The sequence below is a fragment of the Mauremys reevesii genome, linkage group 10 (genome assembly GCF_016161935.1).
Source record: "Mauremys reevesii isolate NIE-2019 linkage group 10, ASM1616193v1, whole genome shotgun sequence".
Classification (NCBI taxonomy): domain Eukaryota; kingdom Metazoa; phylum Chordata; order Testudines; family Geoemydidae; genus Mauremys; species Mauremys reevesii.
In genome coordinates, this window is record NC_052632.1 from 29,889,709 (window position 1) to 29,911,582 (window position 21,874).

General features: G+C 44.0%; 1 protein-coding gene and 1 long non-coding RNA gene across 3 annotated transcripts in view; one reads left to right on the top strand and one right to left on the bottom strand.

The window, feature by feature from the left end:
- Positions 1–16,839, bottom strand: part of LOC120373071 — a 28,621-nt gene extending 11,782 nt beyond the window's left edge. Inside the window, exons 1-3 of one of the 2 annotated variants that reach the window (XR_005585357.1) lie at positions 16,731–16,839; positions 12,152–12,391; positions 9,390–9,461 (exon numbers count right to left, since the gene is read on the bottom strand). This is a non-coding gene — a long non-coding RNA (uncharacterized LOC120373071). The remainder of the gene's footprint in view (positions 1–9,389; positions 9,462–12,151; positions 12,392–16,730) is intronic. The other variant, XR_005585356.1, reaches the window with a different exon arrangement.
- KLF13 (Kruppel like factor 13) overlaps positions 4,022–21,874 on the top strand; it is a 49,564-nt gene continuing 31,711 nt past the window's right edge. Inside the window, exons 1-2 of the mRNA XM_039490940.1 lie at positions 4,022–4,237; positions 7,625–8,637. Coding sequence (XP_039346874.1) covers positions 8,094–8,637 — 544 coding nt within the window. The 5' untranslated portion in view covers positions 4,022–4,237; positions 7,625–8,093. The remainder of the gene's footprint in view (positions 4,238–7,624; positions 8,638–21,874) is intronic.

Sequence of the window (21,874 nt, forward strand, 5' to 3'; positions counted from 1 at the left end):
TCCCCCACTGTATTATGAGGAACATGATATCAGCAAAAGAGAATGATGAAAGAATGATTGTCTGTGTGTGTATTGTCTTCATTTCATCTGCCATGTGTGATGTCAGTAGTGGAGTTTCACAGCAAAATAGGATGCTTGAGTGATATGGACGTGGAGTTGTAGCTGGATTCTTGTGTAGCAAAAACAGCAACAAAGTGCAATAATTGACTTGTTTTGTGTGATCAAAAGACAAAGGGGGAAGCCATCACTGCAGAAATGGCCTACTGGTGCAAACCTTACTCACGTGAGTAGCTCTGTTAGCAGCAATAGGACTGCTTCCCTGAGAAAGAGCTACAGGATTGGGCCCTACGCTCACACTCCTTTTTCCATGGGTGTCCAGTGACTGAAAACAGCAGCACTGGTGTGGTCCTGCAGCGGGTGGTGTGGACCATGGAGAGCCCATGGAACTCAGCGGCCCCTTGCAGGGCATGGAGCTGTACTTTGCAGGTCAGAAATAGCCTGAGGCAAGCACTGGAGAAGACTAGTATTGCATAGAAATAGAGGCCTGTGAATGCAGGTATCACAGGAATACACACACACACACACACACGTTTGCATTTGCTTTTTTCATTTATTTGTCAGGAAACCATTTAGGGGGCCAAAATAAAATGAGATCTGCTCTTTTCATGTGATAGCTACCTCCAGGCACTGAAACAAGAAGAGACCACACCAGCCATTTTCTTTCAAACCCATGAAGATCTTCCTGAGGCACTCGAGAAAAGCACATGAAAAACAAATGCAAATAGTACCGCTAGAACCCAGACACAGTCCTCCGAAAATCAAAACAGAAATATTTGCTCCAACATACACCCACGACAAAGACCTCTGCTGGTGCAAATCTGCATAACTCCACTGAAGTCCATGAAGCTATGTGATTGACACCAGTTGAGGATCTGGCCTACTGAGTCTTTGGCTAGATCTACCTTTGGAGCTACGGGTGTGATTCACAGTTTGCGTAGACACATGAGTTCTCATGGAGCTAACGCTAAAACAGTAGTGTAGCTGTAGTAGCAAGGGCAGCAGCAGCATGGGCTAGCCACCCCAAGTACAAACCCACCTAGAGCCCGTGGGTATGTACGTGGGGTGGCTAATTTGAGCTGCTGCTTGCCAATGTCCATCCCATACTATTTTTTAGGGCTTGTCTACATGGCTGGTTAGTATGCAGCAAAGTGGGGTGGCAATGTACGGCGCACGAGTGCGCTGTGCATTAAAAGTTCCACAGCACACAGTACATCAAAGCACACTACAGAGTGTTTTTAGTGTGCAGTTGCAGAGTCCACACAGTCAGTCAGTGTGCAGCAGGCAAGTTCACTGTGCATTCACACCCTGGCTTGCAGCCCATGAGCTAGCCCTTTATTTTAAAATCACCATAATGCATTGTAGATAAAGGGAAGCCTAAGCTATGTATTATGAATAGAAGAGCCCATACATACAAATAAACTGAAAAAAATAGGACAATTTACTCCTTTGAGTAGATAGAAGAACGTTAACAGAACATAGAAAGGAGGTCTCACTTCAGTATATGGCCTAAATTCCTCTAATCTAAGAGCATTGCAAAATCATAGCCCAATAGCATGAGAAAATGAGAAAGGGGAAGTAGGATTAATTTCAGTAAAACATTTTTGGTATCTCAATTTCATGATTCAGCCTGTCTGATGAAAATACAAGTAAACACTTGCACTATGCGTAATACAGGCCAACTTTGGATCTAGTGCAGCCCTGCAAAAACTCGACTTGCCCACTTGTGCAGAGTGAATAATTTTTTGAGGAGAACAAAAAAACATCATCTATCATCACAACAAAGGGTAGTTGAGTAGGTTTTGTGTCTAATCTGGTAAATGTTCATGATGGTTTTGAGACTGGTTTAATGAGGGAAAGATGAGTGGTATGAAGACAGACCAACACCACTAAGATAACATTTTGCATAGAGTCTGATTGTTACTATTTCTTACAGAGGTAAATAGTTAAGGTTTGCTATTTTATACTGATTGCTACAGAATCTTCCATTAAACAGTTGGAAGTTTATGTCTGGATGATAAACACGCTGTATTATAGTCTGCTGTTCTACACATTTAAAAAAAAAAAGAAGACAGTGCTCCTTTCATGAGCATAGTGTAATGAAAATGTCTTGAGGTCTTGGATTCCTAAGCAGATGTTGGCAAAGCCCCCAATGTCTTCATTTTACAGTCAGGTGGTAATGACAGAGTAAAGCACCACTGTCATTATGCCAACTTTCTTCTTCACCCCCTCCCCATCCCTGCAAGCATACACCTGCCTCAGCCATGTGATAAAAGCACATAGCAGAGCATGGCATAGAACCTGCTGGTATCTTCTTAGGACAGCCTGCTAAACGGCCCTTCTCACATCTTCCAGGGACATCTTTGTTCCTCTCCTGGGAGGCCTACCTTCGGAGAGTGAAGTCTCCTTCATTTCCTCTTTGGGATGGGTAAACTGAATAAATTCCTAAACAGCAGCAGGCTGTATTCAGCAATCTCTTTGGAAAGGCCTTTCCACCCAAAAGTGACACTCACAACATTGTTACCCCACCCTTTTATTCCCTAAACCATGAAGGACAACCCCCCTCCATAGTTCTCTGAAACAAATCAACCTTTCTCTCAAAACAAAAAGTTAATGAAATTAAAAACAAAAAAAACCTTCCCCCAAACCAACACCCCCGGCCCAATCCCTACTCTAAGCAGAGTTTTTGCTACACAAAGGGAGAAATTCCAGACTCCCTAGGGTCTTCACTATTGATTTTACATGGAAGGCACTCAGATACCATGGTGATAGGTGGCAGTATAGAACCCCAAAATAGATTATCAGTTGATATGTAGCCATTAAAGTTTCTGGTGATGGTCATCCATCCTCTCATTCTGCTATGATCAGACAGGCCAACCTAGGATTCCTAGCTGGACATTCTTCCCTTCCTCAAAGCCTCCAAGAGGATAGGGAGAGGAAACTCCCACCTTCCCACCTCACAGCTCCCTTCCCAAGGCAACAGCCTTAGCTTTTTAGGGTGGACCTGAAAAACAATACCCCTGTTGCCTAATGTACCCACAAGTCCACATGACCGCACCATGATGCACAGAGCCAACCTGAGTACTTTGGGGAGGGTCAGTGAAATGATTCCTTGGAGTTTGCTCCAAATGTAATGAACTCATTTTATATCCAGTGTGCTTGTTGGGAGGAGAGGGGCAAGTATGAGGAAGTGACATCAGGTTTCTTGCTGCAGGATAAAGACGCGGCTACTTGTACTGGCGGTGCTGCCAGATTTTAAAGTGTTGCAAAGGATAATTGTTCTAATAAGCTGATGTTGTGGGGGCTGCTAACCTCTCCCCCACTCCCTTGTCCATATGGGTTGTTGTGTGCATTCTTGTGATATTTCTGTCACACTTTACAGACAATGATCATTAGGGACAATACCCTATGTGGGAGGTGAGTGGTTATTAGCAGCTTCATTTTATAGATGAGGAAAAAGACAGAAGGGTTAAGTGACTTGACTAAGCTCACAGAGGTTAGTTTCAGAGCTTGGATTAGAAAGTATTAGTCCTTGTTATCAGTCCAGTGTCTAGTCCACACTGCTTTGCACGTCACTGGGTTACCCTCCTTGTAGCCACAGGTCCTGTAAGGGAACACTAGGGGCAGCCAGCCTCAGGGAGAATAAGAGTTATGTTATAGCTTTTGAGTTACTAACCAGAAAGGAAGAAAGGATGGATGCTAAACTCAGAAGACCTGCTAAGCTTATGAGGTCCCCTCCCGTCGATACAAATTGTCTAAGTCTCCTAGGGTTTGTAGGCAAACCCCTCAACCTAAATGGAAATCCCTGTTTGATTGGCTACCTTTATTTCCTCTACTTCCTGGGCCAGAGCAGCCAATCAGAGCTGCTCCATATGCTGACAGGCAACTTGTGCCCCCATGAAAACATAGGATCTCCAGCACTAAAGCTGAGCTGGATGGGAAATAGAATCTCCATGCCAGCTGAGCAGTGCAGCTCCTACTGCTGACCCCACCCACAGCGTGCAGTAAGGCTGAAGTTGCTCCCACTGCCAAGGCTGGAGGGTGAGAGGATGAAGAATCTGGGTGGTGGGTCTCTTTCCACTCCAGCAGCTGCTCTTTTTGTGGGAGGGAGAGCAAGGAGCAGAGGCCAGCGGGAGAGGCAGAACTGTGAATTGGCAAAGAATAAAGGCAAAAGAGAGAGGTAAGGGAATCAAGGTCAGGGAATCAAATGTGTGTGGGGCATTTGTTTTATCTCTGGGGTGGTGGCAGAATCAAGTATGGAGGGGGTGTTGGTGGTATGTCTGGAAGGGTGGTGGCAGAATCAAGTATGGAGGGGGTGTTGGTGGTATGTCTGGGAGGGCGGAATTAAATGTGTTGGGTGTTTTTAATAAGTGCAGAATCAATTTGTTGGAAGACATTGTTATCCTGGCTGTGCTTGGAGTGGGCAGTGGAACAGATTGGGCTGTGCTGGGGTGGGCTTGTTGTGGAGTTTACAATTAAGTAGACTGTTTCCAATTTTATGCACATTTATACAAATGAAAGTTCTATTTGGTGTTGGACAATGTTACTGTGTGCTCTGAGGGAATTAGTACCCAAACTCACCCCCTAACTGGGGTTTGTTGGTAACTCAAAGCTGCAACAGAATATGAATCTCAGCCTAGCTTTCTCCATGAGTTCGGCTGCCCCGTGATATTCCCTGCAGTAGGACAGTGTTAAGATAAAAGGTGCTAATGTCATGTACATCAGGGGCCATTAAAATATAAGCACCCAGGGTGAAACTCTCCAGAAAAAGAATTAAAGATGCCATGCATTAACCACACCCAGAGAGTCATTCAGGGCTATTTGTGAGAGTCTGTCAGGGCCATTATGCCCTTGTGTGCTTCATTTGTGTTACAAAGCAGCTCTACACAAGGAGGATAAACAGCCAGGACATTGACCAAGAGAGACCAAGACCATGCAGTCTGGAATGTCTTGGACAAGGGCTTTCCAGGTATAAAGTGCAGGGGCTGAGAGGGGAGAAAGGGGACACAATGTTCTTAAACATTTGGATCTGTCTGAAGACTTGTCTACATGGGGAAATTTATTTGCACAACAATATCGATATATGTTAGTTTCTAGAGTGATAAATTCAATTACAAAAAAAGCACTCCAATTTTGGAATAGGAGTGCCCACAGGGGGAGTTACACTGGTATACACAGAGTGATATAATTATACTAATTCAGTTATGCCAGTAAATTTCCCTGTGTAGACAAGCCCTGAGTTTTGTGTGAGGTCCTGGAGAGAGAGAGAGGGCCAAGGCATCTACTTCTTGGGACAGCAGTGTGTGGCGTTACCTGCAGCTTCTCCAAAACAGAGCTGAGGGTGTGCCATTTGTTACCACCCCATTCCCAGAAACAGAACTTGTGTACATTGTGAAATAGGACTGTCTCATTGGATTTCTGCCACAAAGAGGATACTGGTCTTCGAGTAGGACTGGTCAGAAACTTTCCATCAGAACTGTTTTTCACTGGAAAAGGTGAGGTTTTTGAAGAAACAAAATTTATGAAAACGGTCTGCTTTTTGCAGAAAATTTCAACGTACCCGCGAAACCCCAAACTCAATTTCGACGTGGTCAAGCACTTTGTTTAGACGTGTTCGATCAAAACATGGATATTCCTGAATCTAAATGTTTTGGCCCAACTTGACATTTAACCACATATTGCTGAGCCATTAAACTATCTCATGCCCCTGCATTCTGGTTTGTGGACTGAGCTCTCTGGCTCGATTACATCTGCCACACTATTGCCTGGCGGGTAGTGAGAGGGGAGACCTGGTTGATTATGGGAGATCTAGTCCAGCCAGAGAGACCGCCCTTTAGGGGAGAATAGAGCACAAGGCACCTGAATTGCAACTCCCACAAGGTGCTATGTTTTGGTTTGACAAGCCAAAATATTTCAATTCAGGTAAAACCAGCCTAAAATAACATCTTATTTCTATTTTCCCTGACAGAAACTGAATTTTTTTTTTTTGGCCAAAAACCTTTTGATGAAAAGTCAAAATTTTCTACAGAAACGTCCCACCCCAATCTAACTTTTCTGACAAGGTTAATTGGCAAGACAAGGCAGGGGAAAATAGCCAGCGAAAGCCTGCGCCCTTGCGGCGCGTGTGCGCCTTCTTCCCGCGCGGTTCCTCCTCTGGTTCTCTGCTCCTCCGGCCGGTTGAGCCCGGATGAGTGGACCGAGCCCCCCCCGCGCTGCCGCTGCGCCAGCTCACGACAGCGGAGGAACCGGAAACAGCGCGGCACGGCGGCGGGCGCGGCGGCGCGGCGGCGTCGCGCGCTGCGCGCGCCCGCGGCTGTGCGGCGCGGGAGGTCCAGAGAGCAGCGGGCGCGCCCCCCTCGTCATGCTGCCGCGGGTCGGGTCGTCAGCGGTCCCGGTGGACCTCCCGCAGGCATGACTGCGGCAGCTCCGCCGGCCCAGCCTGCCGCCCCCTAGATTTGGCCGCCCTAGGCAACAGCTTGGTTTGCTGGTGCCTAGAGCCGCCCCTGTTGGCAAGACATTGAAATCTGCTTCCTCCCAGAAAAAGGGTGACAAAAGGCTCATAAGTGTGAAAGACCCATCTCTCAAGGACTGGACTACTAGCCCATGAACACACTCTAACAAGAAATAAGAATGCTCACAAAACTAACAATTAAATACAAACTGACTTTTGTGCTTTCCCTCAATAACTTCACACAAACACATCATATCTGCTTATTCATTCACTCACACTAACATAAGAAAAACAAATACTCTATAACTACTCAGGCTATTTCTCCTACAGGTTGGGAATAAAAAAAAAAAAGTTATTACCATTTTTATTTTTAAATAGCCAGAAAAGGTGCTATTGTCTATAGGGCCTATGTAGGTGGTGTTTTAAACAGTGTTTCCTTGTACTTATTTAAACCTGGTTTTTGACAGCATAAAAACCATCTAGTCCCAAAAAGGAACTCCAGTTTTTTAGCTATACCTTGAAACTCTGTAAAGCTTTCCATTTTCCTATGCTAATTGTTTCATTCACATTTAGAAAGTTGTTTAATTCCTGCCTTTTAGAAATCAATGCCTATTAAATTGCGTCAACTAATAAAAGGTTAAATATACCATGCCCTGAAGTTGTTAAGGAACTACAGAAGGAATAACATTAGAAAACAATGACGTGGTTAATCATTGCACAATCCTGAAAACTAAAGTTCATGGAGCGTGAGAGAGAGAGAGAGAGAGAGTGTGTGCGTGTTTTCAGTTCACCAGCCTATTCCTTTTCTGTATCATATAAAAACACACCCACAATCAATGAGCTTGTTTCTGCAAGGAAGATTTCACAGAAATGAGCCAAAGATTATCTTGAATTTCTGCCTCCTGCTGAGTCATAAAGTAAGAAGAATTTAATTGGCTCCTTGAAATTTGCAAATGTGGAGGTTTCCACATAGACACTTTGATTGGCCTATGCAACACCTTCCCCGAACCAATCACATTCTTTGTTTCATTTGCCTGCTTTTATTCCCTTGCTGACTTCAAGCTCACAGCCACATCTCTGTCTGTACTTTGCTGTTTTCTCTCTCTCTCAGTGCAGCAGCAGCAGCTGAAGTCTATGTTCATTGCTAACCTGATCAACCCAGGATGTGGCTTCTCTGTGACATCACACCCAGATGTTTTTCCAGGACACGCCCCCACAGGGCTCTGAAACACTCAGAGGAGCAATAACGGAGAAAGCTTATTCTACTGTCACAATGCAATGGACGGGTTAGAGAAACTGCATTTTTGTCATTTCATTGCACTCTAGAAGATCAGCGTTAATTCCCGCTTAAAGCAACAAGCTGCCAGAGTTATGATTTTTTCTTTCATTGGACTTTAAATGCCTTTTCTCTTTAGTGACAAGCTGGGTGCAGTCTTCACAAACAGAGTGCATGTAGGATAGCTGCTCAGTCAGCCCTGGCTTCTACAAAGGGATCCTAAGAAATAGGAAGGGAAAAGTCTACTTCGTTTTTTTTTTTTTTAAAAGGGAAAACGTGCAATTTTTTTTTTAAACACACCTATGAAAAATGGCAACAGCAGCATACGTGGATCATTTTGCAGCCGAGTGCCTTGTTTCTATGTCCAATCGTGCTATTATCCACAGTCCCAAAGGGGACGCAGATCCCCGACCTGATGCAGCAGTACCTCCTCCTCTATCAAATGGAGAAAATAAGCGGGAAGTAAGAGAGACCGGGAAAGACAATGGATCGTCGCTGTTTGTGGTGGCCAGGATTTTAGCAGATCTCAACCAGCACGTCCCAAACTCTGCCACCGTTCGGATGGAAAAAACAGAGAGCATCGATAACAGGGAAAAACTAAGTCCTTCTTTTCCTCCTCAGGAGTTTGGGGATGAAAGTGTCTCCCCAGCCGGCAAGCGTGGAGAAGGAAAAGCAGCCACACCTACTTGCCTGGCTGCAGTAAGCGAGCCAAGCCCCAAACAAAGGAGCAGACGGGGAAGAAACCGGGCTGACCCCGAGTCACCCCAGAAAAAGCACAAATGCCACTACGTGGGGTGCGAAAAAGTTTATGGCAAATCTTCCCATCTCAAAGCTCATCTAAGGACCCACACAGGTTAGTTACTAGCTGGCCAAAGATTTATTCATTACAATTTGTCATAAATGAATAAATAGACCCCTCCCCCAACTTGCATTTGGCCAACATTATGATTTCATCTTTCAGAACTCAAGCCCACAATAAAACTTTGGGGAATAATAATTCTAGTCATCATCCATGTGAAACTAGCTATTATTTTCATTGCTTTAGTCGTACGTATGAAGTGTTAGAGGTTTAAGTAGACAGTTCCACAGAGGTATAGTTCTCAGCTGCTAGCCCCCGTCATGTAATTCCTCTTATCCCACCCACTGCTTCTTATGCCTGCATCCCCTCTTGCCTACAGCTCCCCACCCTCTGCTTCTGGCACTACCTTGAAATCAGCAGCCCATCACCTCCTATGCAAGCTCCAACACTCACATCCATGAATTTAAAATTAAACATTTTAGTGACACCTGAGTCAGTGTGTTTCTTTCTATGCAGTAGATACTTGAATGGTCCAGAAGAGAATAGGGAGAGGTTGAGAGAGAGACCCAGGGAGGTATTTCCTATGTTCACCCACCCCCATACACTTGTAAGAACAATCTCCCAGGGGCTGTGGTGGCAGCTGGCCACATCCTCAGGTACAAACATCCATTTGAATGCAAACCACCAGCTGAGTTTGACCAGTGTTCGAGACTTTCTTAAGTTGTTTTCTGTGAACTTTCATACAAGCACTTTTTTTGGCTCGCAAGAATGTACACAGAAAAAGTAAAAGTTTTGCGAGTACTCACATGAAAGTGGCCACACACAGTTGTGTGCTGGAAGTGTTAACATGGCCATCTTGAAACAGCCAAGCCCCACTCCTGGAGAGAGAAGGATTAGGCCAACCGTTAGGGAGCACCACACGCTTTAGATGGCCAATGCTCGCTCGCAGCCATAGTCGCAGCGAGCACCTTGAGAACAACACACAGACTGGAGCATGCTTGCATGGGCCATTCTCTGAATAACTTCAAACAACGAACACATTTGTAACAATTCAAGTATGGCCACAGATAAATAGCGTAAGGAAAAATAAAAACGAAATACTTGGAACAAATTACCAGCCATAATTAGTGCTAGCTTTGATGCAGATGACATCCCACATGCCTCCCCCCGCCCCCCCCTAATGTGGCACATGGGATGAGAGCCCTTCTGGTTTTAGGGTTTGAGCTCAGTGTTGGGGAAGCGGAGAGGGTAATATGGAATGTTAAGTTGTGTGTGGGTGGTGACATATTCCCTGTGCCACATCGCCAGAGGCATGCCGAATCCTTGGTACCGTAGCCAGCTTGCCTTGCACTGTGTCTTGCCCAGCTTTTGTTTCCTCTGACTTATGCAAAGGGTTTTGCTGCTTGATTTTTGGGGAAAGTCTATTAACATTGCCCCTTTATGCTTCATCTTTGCTTTCCTTTTAAATGCAAGATAAAGTTTCAAGGTTCCTGAGCTCTCAAACTAACTAGAAACCCAGAGAGGGAGAAGGGGAACTCCTCTCTCTTATGAAGAGAACAAGGCTTCGCCATGGCTGCCTTCTGGGGAGGAGGGGGTGAAGCACGTCATTCAGGGGCGGGCTGGTGAGCTGGAGTCATTCGGGGACGCTGGCTTTGCTCCAGCTCTCTCTCTCTCTTTTTTTTTTTTAAGTCTTCCTTTCCTGTAAGTTTACCAGCACTGTCGGGTTTAATTTGTTGTTGTTGTAGCTAGCGGTACTGAGAGCGCAGGCGTGCATGCGTGTGAGACAGAGTTAGAGAAAAAAAAAAAAAAGAGGGTAAGGGACTGGTTTTGCCCTGGGAGTGCCAGGACCCTAGGGGACTAGAGCGTCTTTGTTCAAAGCTTCCCACACAGACAGACCCTGGCGACGCAAGAAAACAGTCCTGCCAACAGTTTCCCTCATTGGCAACAAGACTGTCTCTGTTTGGATTCAGTTTCAGACAGGTATAAATGTCTCTTGCTCTTGTTATGAAGCATTTTGCAACATGTTTCAATGAGACACTGAAAATCTTTATCCCCTTCCCTTTCCATCTCCCCTCCCCCTCCAAATATCATACGAATTGTGACAAGCCTGAGAATAGCTCACACCAGGCCAGGAGTTCAGCACATAAAACTGGTAGCCATGGCTTGGGGAAAGGTGAACATTCCTTTTTTACAGTAGGTGTGGTAGGATCTAATGGTTGGAACAGGGACCTCAGGAGGTCTGAATTCTCCTTTCTGGCTCTAACACGGTCTTAAAGAAACCATGTGTGCCTCCATTTATCCATCTGTAGAATGGCGATGGAAGTGCATACCCACCTCAGCAGGATCAGGTGAGGTTTTGTTAATTAAAGTTTGTAATGTATTTTGAGAACCTCCGATAGAAGGTGCTAGAAACAGTTCTCTCAGTAGTCACCCCACAACATGATTATGAAGAATCGTGACCACAGAACGTACAAAGTTCTTTTAAGGAACAGAACTGCTCTCATATTCTGTAGTTCTGGAATAACTTGTATTCATGTGCAAGCTGAAGGTTAAGAACAGCACTTAAGGCTAGAAGTGGGATATCTGTGATTGCGATGAGACACACATATATAGCACAGCTTGTGACTTGCTTGAGAAACGTACTCAGCAGTCTGCTTCTGTACTCCTAAATTAAGGTTTTTACACTACATTTGGGACACCCAGGGAAGAAGGGGCTAGATGGCTGAGGATCAGTTCAGATGCTGTTGGTCCAAATCCAAGCCAGATTGGTTGGGCCTGAAAGCTGGTGCTATCTAAAGGGTGTTTAAAGCCCTACAGGAGATCCCTTTTGTGGGCCCTGTCCAGTCTCTAGTGGACTAGTGTTCAAAGCAAAAAAACCATAGTTGGCACTAGTTAGCCATTGTAGTCTGGGTGGAGGGAACAAGGATTGAATGACCAAGGAGACCAACTTGGCCTTCTTTCTTTAGACCTTGTTTGCAGTAGAGAATTGTATCAAAAATAATTCTCCACTAGTGCGTCTACCAGTCCAGCTGTACCGATGAGCCTGCCAATGTGAGCCCAGTACAGAAAAAGCTCCTTGGGCTTCTGATTTTCTACCACCATGTCAATTAACCACTCCCATGCCTGTGAATGCCATATGATTTCTAAACCTGCAAGCTCTAGAGCTAGATATTCTAGTGAAACATTTTCTGTTTTCAATCCTCCCTACCTCAAATACACACCTTCTTTTCATGTCCCCATCCCCCACAGGTGGATGGCCTGGAGTTCAATATATTCACAGGCCACAGAGTTCTTAAAGTCCTAATGTGTACCAGCAAGCTAGATGCACTGTAAGAGTGTAGATTTCAAGTCCAACTTCAATCCTACAGGGACTCCTGTGGACCTCATAAGCTGTGTAATCAGTGATCCACAGAGCTCTCATACGATGCTCAAATCTCTATGTGCCAAGTTATATTGATCCCTTTGCCCTAAAGTCCCATGCATTCCTGTTTTTTTAAACAACAGTTACCTCTAAAACTATGCAAATTCCTAAACAAAAAACTGTAATGAAACATAGAGAAGGGTTTACCTGGCAGAGTTATCTTCCCATTGTCCTATCAAGAAGGATGAACTCCAGCTCTGGTGCTTTGGCGAAGGGACCGCAATTTGAAAAACCTCTGTAGTTTGCCTTCCCATTGGATCATGATTCAGGAGTGCATGAAGGGAACCAATCTGGATCCCTCAGTGCTGTCTGGACTTACTCTCACCCATTACTCCCTCTCAGGCAGTGTTGCTTTTATTTTTCCATTGCACCTGCATCCTTCTATTGCTGCAAGAAAGCAAGAAGGTGCAGAAGAGGAGTTAATTTAGTTGGACTGGCAACTCCCTTCTGCATCACTACCCAATTCCTTACCGCTTTTTCTCCCCGCTGCAGCATAAGTGCAGAGCAGCATTTAGAAAAAGCTGTACATATTTGCCTGAACATGTTGATATAAGAGGAGATGTGGCTGCCCATATTAATGTAATAAAGTTAAGCTCAAAGATTGTGGTCAGCCTCAGTCATTTTATAATAGAAAGCCACGCAATTTAAGCATAAAGAGTAACCAGTATAATACAGATGAAAAAATAGACACTGTAGGCTAAATGCCCATTTTCCCAGTTACTGGGAAGCACAAAACATGGGGTCAGATCTTTGGGCCTTCAACAGCTGCTCTGTGCTGCTTCAAGGCAGTGCAAGGCAATCCTAAAAAGTCTAACTTGCCTCTTGATGACTTTGTGCTCAGGACAATCTTTGGATGGGATACAGTCACCTTGGCAAATCATACACCACTCCCCTTTCCACACAGTGACCAGAGTAAGGGCATGTCCACAAGAAAGTGGGTGTGGCCAGAGAGTCCCTGAGCCAAGTTGAGCTTTGGCTGCTGGAATGGCCCCTTGAGGCTGTGGGCACAAGGCGTAAGTTAGAGCAGTCTTGGGGCTCAGGGAAGTGTAAAAGGAGCTTAAAAGCCAGATTTTCCTCCCCTTCCCCAGTCCTGCACTGAGCACAACTCAGCTGGAGAAGAGACTTGAGCTCACATATTATAACATGGCCTTTTTCTATCCAATTAGGTGCCCTTATTTTTTATAGGCTAAACATCTGCTGAATTTGCATAGGAAGAACAAATTATTTTCCTTTCATTTACATTCACTAATGTCGTGAAAATTTAGCAGTGAGCAAAATCTATTCACTTGCTCTTTGCCACATTGTTAACTATAATGAAAAAAAGTATGCTATCTCACTCAACCTTCTCCTCAAAATCATTGCTCATCCTGGGTGAGCAGAGTTTTGCAATGTTTCTTTGTAGGGCTGTCAAGCGATTAATTGTGATTAAGTGCAATTAATTTTTTTAATCGCACTGTTAAATAATAGAATAGCATTTATATAAATATTTTTGGATGTTTTCTACATTTTCAAATATATTGATTTCAATTACGACACTGAATATAAAGTGAGCACTGTACACTGTGTTCTTTTTTTGATTTACAAATATTTGTGCTATAAAAACAAAAGAAATAGTATTTTTCAATTCACCTCATACAAGTACTGTAATACAGTCTCTTTATCGTGAAACTGCAACTTACAAATGTAGATTTTTTTTGGTTACATAACTGCACTCAAAAACAAAACAGTGTAAAACTTCAGAGCCTACAAGTCCACTCAGTACTACTTCTTGTTCAGCCAGTCACTAAAACAGACAAGTTTCTTTGCATTTACAGGAGATAATGCTGCTGTCTTCTTATTTATAATATCACCTGAAAGTGAGAATAGGCATTCGCATGGCACTTTTGTAGCTGGCATTGCAAGGTATTTACGTGCCAGATATGCTAAACATTCATATGCCCCTTCACGCTTTGGCCACCATTCCAGGGGACATGTTTCCATGTTGATGATGCTCGTTAAAAAAATGCATTAATTAAATTTGTGACTGAACTCCTTGTGGGAGAATAGTATGTCTCCTGCTCTGTTTTACCAACATTCTACTATATATTTCATGTTAGTTTCATATTTCAGTCTTGGATGATGACCCAGCACATGTTCATTCTAAGAACACTTTCACTGCAGATTTGACAAAACGTAAAGCAGATACCAGTGTAAGATTTCTAAAGATAGCTACAGCACTCGACCCAAGGTTTAAAAATCTGAAGTGCCTTCCAAAACCTGAGAGGGACAAGGTATGGAGCATGCTTTCATATGTCTTAAAAGAGCAACACTCTGATGCGGAAACTACAGAGCCCAAACCACCAAAAAAGAAAATCAACCCTCTGCTGGTGGCATCTGACTCAAATGTTGAAAGTGAACAGGTGTCTGTCTGCACTGCTTTGGATTGTTATTGAGCAGAAACCCTCATTATCATGGACACGTCCTTTGGAATGGTGGTTGAAGCATGGAGGGACATAGGAATCTTTAACGCATCTGGCACATAAATATCATAAGACGCTGGCTACAACAGTGCCATGAGAACACTTGTTCTCACTTTCAGGTGACATTATAAACAAGAAGTGGGCAGCATTATCTCATGCAAATGTAAACAAACTTGTTTGTCTTAGTGATTGGCTGGACAAGTAGTAGTACTGAGTGGACTTGTAGGCTCTAAAGTTTTACATTGTTTTATTTTTGAACATAATTCTACATTTGTAAGTTCAACTTTCATGATAAAGAGACTATTACAGTACTTGTATGAGGTAAATTGAAAAATACTATTTCTTTTATCATTTTTACAGTGAAAATATTTGTAATAAAAATTATAAAGTGTGCACTGTACATTTTGTATTCTGTTGGAATTGAAATCAATATATTTGAACATATAGAAAAACATCCAAAAATTTAATAAATTTCACTTGGTATTCTGTTTAACAGCACAATTAAAAATGTGATTAATTGTGATTAATGGCAGAAAGTTTTTCTAACTCTCCCTTTACCTGTGAGCAGAGTGGTGGTGGAGGAAAAGACCAGTGCTTCTTCAAAAGAGGGTAGAGCTGAATGGGGTATGGCAGGTGCTGGGGACTATTGTCCTCTGAGCTGCTTTTGGCCTCCTCTGGACTCCCCAGTAGAAGATGCAATGACATACCCTTCAGACCCTGAGGAGGAGGAAGTTAGTGTCTCTGCCTTCTCTTTGCCTGGTCTGACTCCCCTTTAAGGCACAGGAAGGAATAAGTTGCAGTTTGGGTGAATCTGACTGTGTTTGTGTAACTTCTACCCTCTACATCTCAGTTACAGGCTTCTGGGGCTCCCGCTTTTGGCTTCTTCTGATGTGGTCAGACATAGCTGAGCCTGGCTCAAACAACAGGGAGCCTGATCCATGCTATGGAAGACCTCTGGAGTAGGTCCCCACCCATTTGTGCCTTTAAAAGCTCTTTTATTGCTCTCCACCCCCCTACCTTGCCAAGTGTGTCAAAAGTCTTTTCTCAAGCACCTTGCATCAGGACAACTGTGAGCTGCCAGCCTCAGGAAGCCTGTTAGGACGTCTGGCAACTCACCAGTGTATGGCCGCCTCCTTAATTCAAAATCACTGTCTTTCAGAGTTAGATAGCACAGGGTTTTGGGGCTTCCCTGCAGAACCCTGCTAGAATCACTGCTATTGAATTCCTAGCATCCCCTTTAGGAATCCTACATTTGAAGACACCACACAAAGGAGTTGCAATGACTCTGGTTACATGTGTGTGTCATAACAATCTGTACTGCTCAGTGGGAACATCCTCATTTCCTTCAAGTAAGTTTCAGTGGCTGGTTTAAAAATAGAACTCCTTGTAAATGTAGAGTAACATCATGTACATATGGCCAAGGCCCTCACATTAGTTCGCTACCCTTCATTCTTAGGTGACTAATAGGGATATGACTCTGGGCTGCAGCCAAGTGGTAAGAAAGCTGTGCACCACCTTTGTGCCTCCTGGACTCTGGAGGCAGACAGGGATCAGAGCTGTCCCTGGTGTAAGCTAGAGCACTCTCACGGCTGCTACATCTCCCTATGGAGTCATCCAGCAGACTAGAATAGTTAGATCAGGGTGCTCTGATAAACACCCACCACTACCACACTCAAATACCTGTCAAGGCTGATTCCCCACTCTGGCACTTTGAATGCAGAAGGTGGGGGTCTGCCAGGATTCTAAACATTAATACTGGCCACTTCAGGCTTGTATCAAACTCCCAAGGTTACAAGTTCTCTCTGACCTTGGATGGGTAGATGCTGCCACCACCCAAATGCAAAAAAACCCTTTGAAACCAGAAAGGCGCACTTGGGAATTCCTTCCTGTGGGGTACCCTCAAGCCCATTCACCCTCCCCACCCCCCCACCCTCTGGGGAAGAGCTGAGAAAGAACACAAAGGAAATCAGATGTTGCCACCAGCTAATTAAACAACATGCACAAACCGCTTAGGACACCAAAAATCAAATCCTGGTCTTAAAAAAAGGTAAATGTTATTAAAAACATAAAGAAAGAAAATACATCGGGAACTTAGGCTTTTGCTAGGTTTAAAAAACCTACTTACAAAATTTAAACACCAAGAATAACCTTCTTGAGGTCCAGCTTAAAGGTTACAAGCAAAACAAAAAGCATTTGGGGTTAGCACAGAGGAGTCCACAAGCCAGTAAGAAATAAACCTAATCGTGTCTTCCTAGACATTTACTTACATATCTGGGGTTTCAGATAAACAATCTCTAGGTATGATCTGATGGTTTTTCATATTTGGCTTAAGCTTCTCACAGCATAACTGCTGCCCTGTTCCCCTCTTCCCTGGAGAGCCACAACACACAGACAAAGGGAAGTTTTCCCCAATTTTAAAAAGTTCTAGCCCTCCCATTGGCTCTTTTGGTCAGGTGCCCACTCCTTTCCTTTTACCTGTGGGCTTGTTAACCCTTTACAGGTAAAGCAAATAGAGTACCACCACCAAGAGGGATTCCATAGCTAACTGGCTGGCTGGGTGTTCACAAAAGGAAGCTATCCTCCCTCTCATTTATCACATTCCCTCTATACAAGGGGGGCAGATGTAGAGCCTTTACATTGGCTCTTCACCATGTGGAGAACCCTTTGCAAGTCAGGTTGCCCAAACAGCAAGCAAACAAACCAAAAACCCTGCAACCCCATGGAATCAGCCCCTTTTATGCTGCTAGAACAACCTAAAGGGGGTTGAATTTAAAATCTGGGCCATTGACTTGAACATCAACATGTCATTACCCAAAGACTTTGTCAATATTTACTTCCATAGGTAGAAACATGAAGTAACCATATATGTGTTGTTACATGTATTTTGAATATTTTAATCAGAAATGTCTGAGTAATTGTCCCCATGAATGTCAAAGAATAATAGGCTTTTAAGACTCAGATGCTAAAAGGGAGATGAAGTCAGATATCCATAAAGAACAAAGCTACTCACCTCTGGGCCTGTCTCAATGGCTCAGGGGTAAATAACAGTTAATTTAATTCTGTGCAGTTGATTGGGATTAAATCAATTGCATATGAGATCTGATTGGCTAATAATGCTCTACAGTGCAGTATTACTAACCTCTAAAGAGGGCTAAGTTTCCTGCTCTCCATATTGCTTTTCAGCCCAGGCTTTTCTTTTTACTTAGTTTTGCCTGAATAAAAACTCTTTGGCCCACAATTTGGCTCCTTGTCTATAGGGGTTGTATATTTTGGACAGTCTAGCAAAAGCTAATGCATGAATTTGCACTCATTGGTCACACGCAAGCTCCTGTCAATGAAGCAGATGTATTTGGTTTTGTGTTTTTTCTTAAAAATACAAACCCAAATACACCTCGCTGCATTTTTCTGCCTTACAGTGTGAGACTGAGGTGTACTCAGAACATTTCTAGAACTGGAAAAGCCCTTGGCTAGTCACTTCCCCATAGCTAGTCCCCCTCCGCTCCTACTGAAGCCTTAGTTTTGTGGCGAGTTGTGTCATTCTCAGCCCAGCTTTGCCTTGTGCTTGAGCTTGGAGCAATGCCATAGAAGTTACTGTGATACTGCCACTTTGCTGCAGGATCAAACAAATGGTGGAACAGAGGCTTCCTCCCTCCTAACTCAAAAACCCCTGGGAATTAAATTAGACATGAGGCAACATGTGCTGGATACTGCTTAAGACTGATATTTAAAGACAAAAGCAATTTTAAAGAAATGCTTAAATATATCTATTTCAGTCGTCAATAATAGTTTTGCATCAGGAAGGACATAGTAAAACCCTGAGCGAGGGCTTCATCATTTGGCCCAGAGCAGAAACTTCCCCATCCTCCCCCCCGACAAAAACTTCAGTCAAATTCTGTTTGTTGTATTAGCTATAGGCCTATCTGGCAAAGATTCCCCTTCTCGCTGTTCCAGGAGTGAGAGTCAGGGAGCCTTCCATGCCCATTAGGGAAAAGCTCTGTCCAGGTATCACCCCTGCACTGCAGAAGGTCCCCAGACAGCATGATCAATGACCTTCCTTTGGGAGGGAAGAGGGTGAATTTTGGGTTGCACATCCCCCAAATGCTCCTGCCTTATGGTGAGCCCACAGCCACTTGGCAGCTAATGCGGAAAGATTCCTCCCTTCAGTGCATAAGTTCAGCACTCTGCCCAGCTACTTCGTCAGGGCATTACACTGCTCTGGATTTACCCCCATTTCCCTTGAGCTAGATGCAGTATAATTCTGCTGAATTAACTAGCCTTGTATGTAGCATAGTCCTTTATGTAGGTTGCAGAGCAGAGTGTAACACAGGACTGAAGGTGAAGACATGGGCATCTGCAGAAGTCACATTACTCAGGCAGCCGCAGACATTTGCTGGCTATGTAGACATGTAATTTTACTGGGTGAAATCTTATGGCCTGTGCTATGCAGGAGATCAGATTAGATGATGAAAATGGCCACTTCCGGCCTTAAAATCCATGCGTCTCTCAATGGTGTTGGCTGGGGATGAGTGTATCCCATTTGTTCCATGAGAATCAGGATTTACTGGTCAGACTTACTTTCCAAAGTTCTCAGGTTTTGTATTGGTATTGCTGTGGGGCTAGGCCTTCTCCTGGACCTCATCCCCCATTAGCCCAGCATCAAGCTGAAATCTTCAATATGGTATCCTCTGAAGCCAGACAGTGCTGTTTTGAGCATCAGCCAGAGGGCTCACCCTGGAGTGGCATCAGGTACTCTGTTCTCTTGCTGGTTGGGCAGGCTACCTCTTCACTGCTCCCATTCTACTGGCCCTGAGAGATCAGGACTCATCTCAGATCCCCCACGTGACTGTCAAAGTAAAGCCTTTCAAAAGTGAATAAAGGTTTTTAAAAAAGGTCTTCTGAAGGGTCACATCATACTCTACCTTGCCCTGCAGTCCTTATATAGAGGGAAGCAGAGCCTTCATTCGTACAGTCCTCCCCAACTGTACCCAGCAGGGGCTTTGCTGCTGGTCTGGGATTCAAGGTGTGAGAGGGGAGCAAAGACCAAGTGGGTCATGAGGGAATGTGCATCTCTTTCCCTGCTGCCTCCCATGGAGGATCCTTGGAAAAAATACAGCCATGCTATATTAACTTTTCTGTGAGGTCCCCTGCCAGGGGTCCTGAGGACCACCCTGAGCAGTCAGTCTCTGGTTGGGTTGATCCAATGGAGTAGCACTCTCAGGGAGCTGTGGTCGGGAAGGCAGTACTGGGGAAGTAGCTCTGGCTTCCTGCAGATTCCTCAAGATCTGCTGGTTTGGGGAGAACCTTTTCTGCAGGTGGTAAACACCGCCCACCTGATGGGATGACGACATGTAGGAATCTCAGATTTCCTTTTCCAAAATTCCCTCTCTTGGCTTTTAACATATGAGAGGATGCTCTGGCCCAAAGTAATTTGTCATTTTAATGCAAGTCTAATATTTTGCAATACTAAGTTAACAGAGAGAACTGGGTGCCCATTCACTTCCACCCACTGCCTTGGAATAATAAGCCCATCTGCTTCCTAATGGCTCTGTGACGGGTTGGATCACAGAACCCCCCTTGGGAGCTGCCAACTGATGTGCCAAGACTACTTCTGCCCCTGCTTTCCTTGCCAGCCTGGGACTCCAGCACCCTGTCTTTTGAGCCAGACACGCCCGTCTGCTCCAACACTGACCCAGGGTCTGAATTACGTGCCCCAAAGCTGCAGTCTTAACTGAAAGCAACTTACAGACGTGTTCCTGTCTTTAACACTCAGATGCACAACTCCCAATGGGGTCTAAATCCCAAATAAATCCCTTTTACCCTGTATAAAGCTTATGCAGGGTAAACTCATGAATTGTTTGCCCTCTATAACACTGATAGAGAGACATGCACAGCTGTTTGTCCCCCCTCCCCCCAGGTATTAATACATACTCTAGGTTAATTAGTAAGTAAAAAGTCGTTTTATTAAATACAGAAAGTAGGATTTAAGTGGTTCCAAGTAGTAACAGACAGAACAAAGTGAATTACCAAGTAAAATAAAATAAAACATGCAAATCTAAGCCTAATACAGTAATAAAACTGAATACACATGAAATCTCACCCTCAGAGATGTTTCAATAAGTTTCTTTCACAGACTGGACACCTTCCTAATCTGGGCACAGTCCTTTCCCCTGGTACAGCCCTTGTTCCAGCTCAGGTGGTAGTCAGGGGATTTCTCATGATGGCTCCCCTTTTGTTCTGTTCCACTCACTTATATGTCTTTTGCATAAGGCAGGAATCCTTTGTCCCTCTCTGGGTTCCCACCCCACTCCTTCTCAATGGAAAGACACCAGGTTACAGATGGATTCTAGTTCAGGTGACATGATCACATGTCACTGTAAGACTTCATTACCCACTTGCCAGCACACACATATACAGGAAAACTTACAAGTAAAACAGCCATCTGCAGTCAATTGTCCTGGTTAATGGGAGTCATCAAGATTCCAAACCACCATTAATGGCCCATACTTTGCATAATTACAATAGGACCTCAGAGTTATATTTCGTATTTCTAGTTTCAGATACAAGAGTGGTACATTTATACAAATAGGATGACCTCACTCAGTAGATTATAAGCTTTGTAATGATACCTTACAAGAGACCTTTTGCATGAAGCATATTCCAGTTACATTATATTCATACTCATCAGCATACTTTCATAAAATCATACAGAGTGCAACATCACAGGCTCCGTAGGCCAATTAGCTAGGGATAAATCACTAAGTAGCACTAAGCAACTGCAGGCTCTTACAAGTGAAGGTTTGGCAGTGCCAAGTACCGATCACCCTCCACACACCTGTATTTGTATTCCTGCTTCCCACAGATTAAAGGCAAAACCTACTTCCTGCCACAGACCCCAGGATAAACCAGTGAGAGCAACAGTTCTTGTTGTTACAATAGGAATCAGTCACTTTTCTATGGAAAAGTGTTTTGAATGACCTGCAGAGTATTTTGCTGCCATGATGTAAGCATCTCTCTCTCTCTGTACGACTCCGTGAAATATTTCTGTGTGACATGGTTCCTGGAAGAACAAAAGCTTTGCCAAATCAGAGTTCATTATGAAACAAGTGCACAGAGTTCATTTTTTTCCCCCAAGGCATTTTTAAACCTTTAAAACACAAGAGTTGCACTGTGTTATTGTCTGGCTGAACAGGATTATGGCATGTCCAAGAGCAGAAACCTGGAACTTGTTTATATAGGACATGTGGTTTCTAGTTCTGTTTTATAGCTTAAGCATGTTCCAACTCCCACCGTCCAAATAATCTTGGATCAGCTGTTTGGAAGTCAGATATTGCTGACAGAGCTGAAAACTAGGCCACAGTCCAAATTAAGAACAACCCTTAAAGGGTACTTTTTATAGTATTTCACTTTCTAG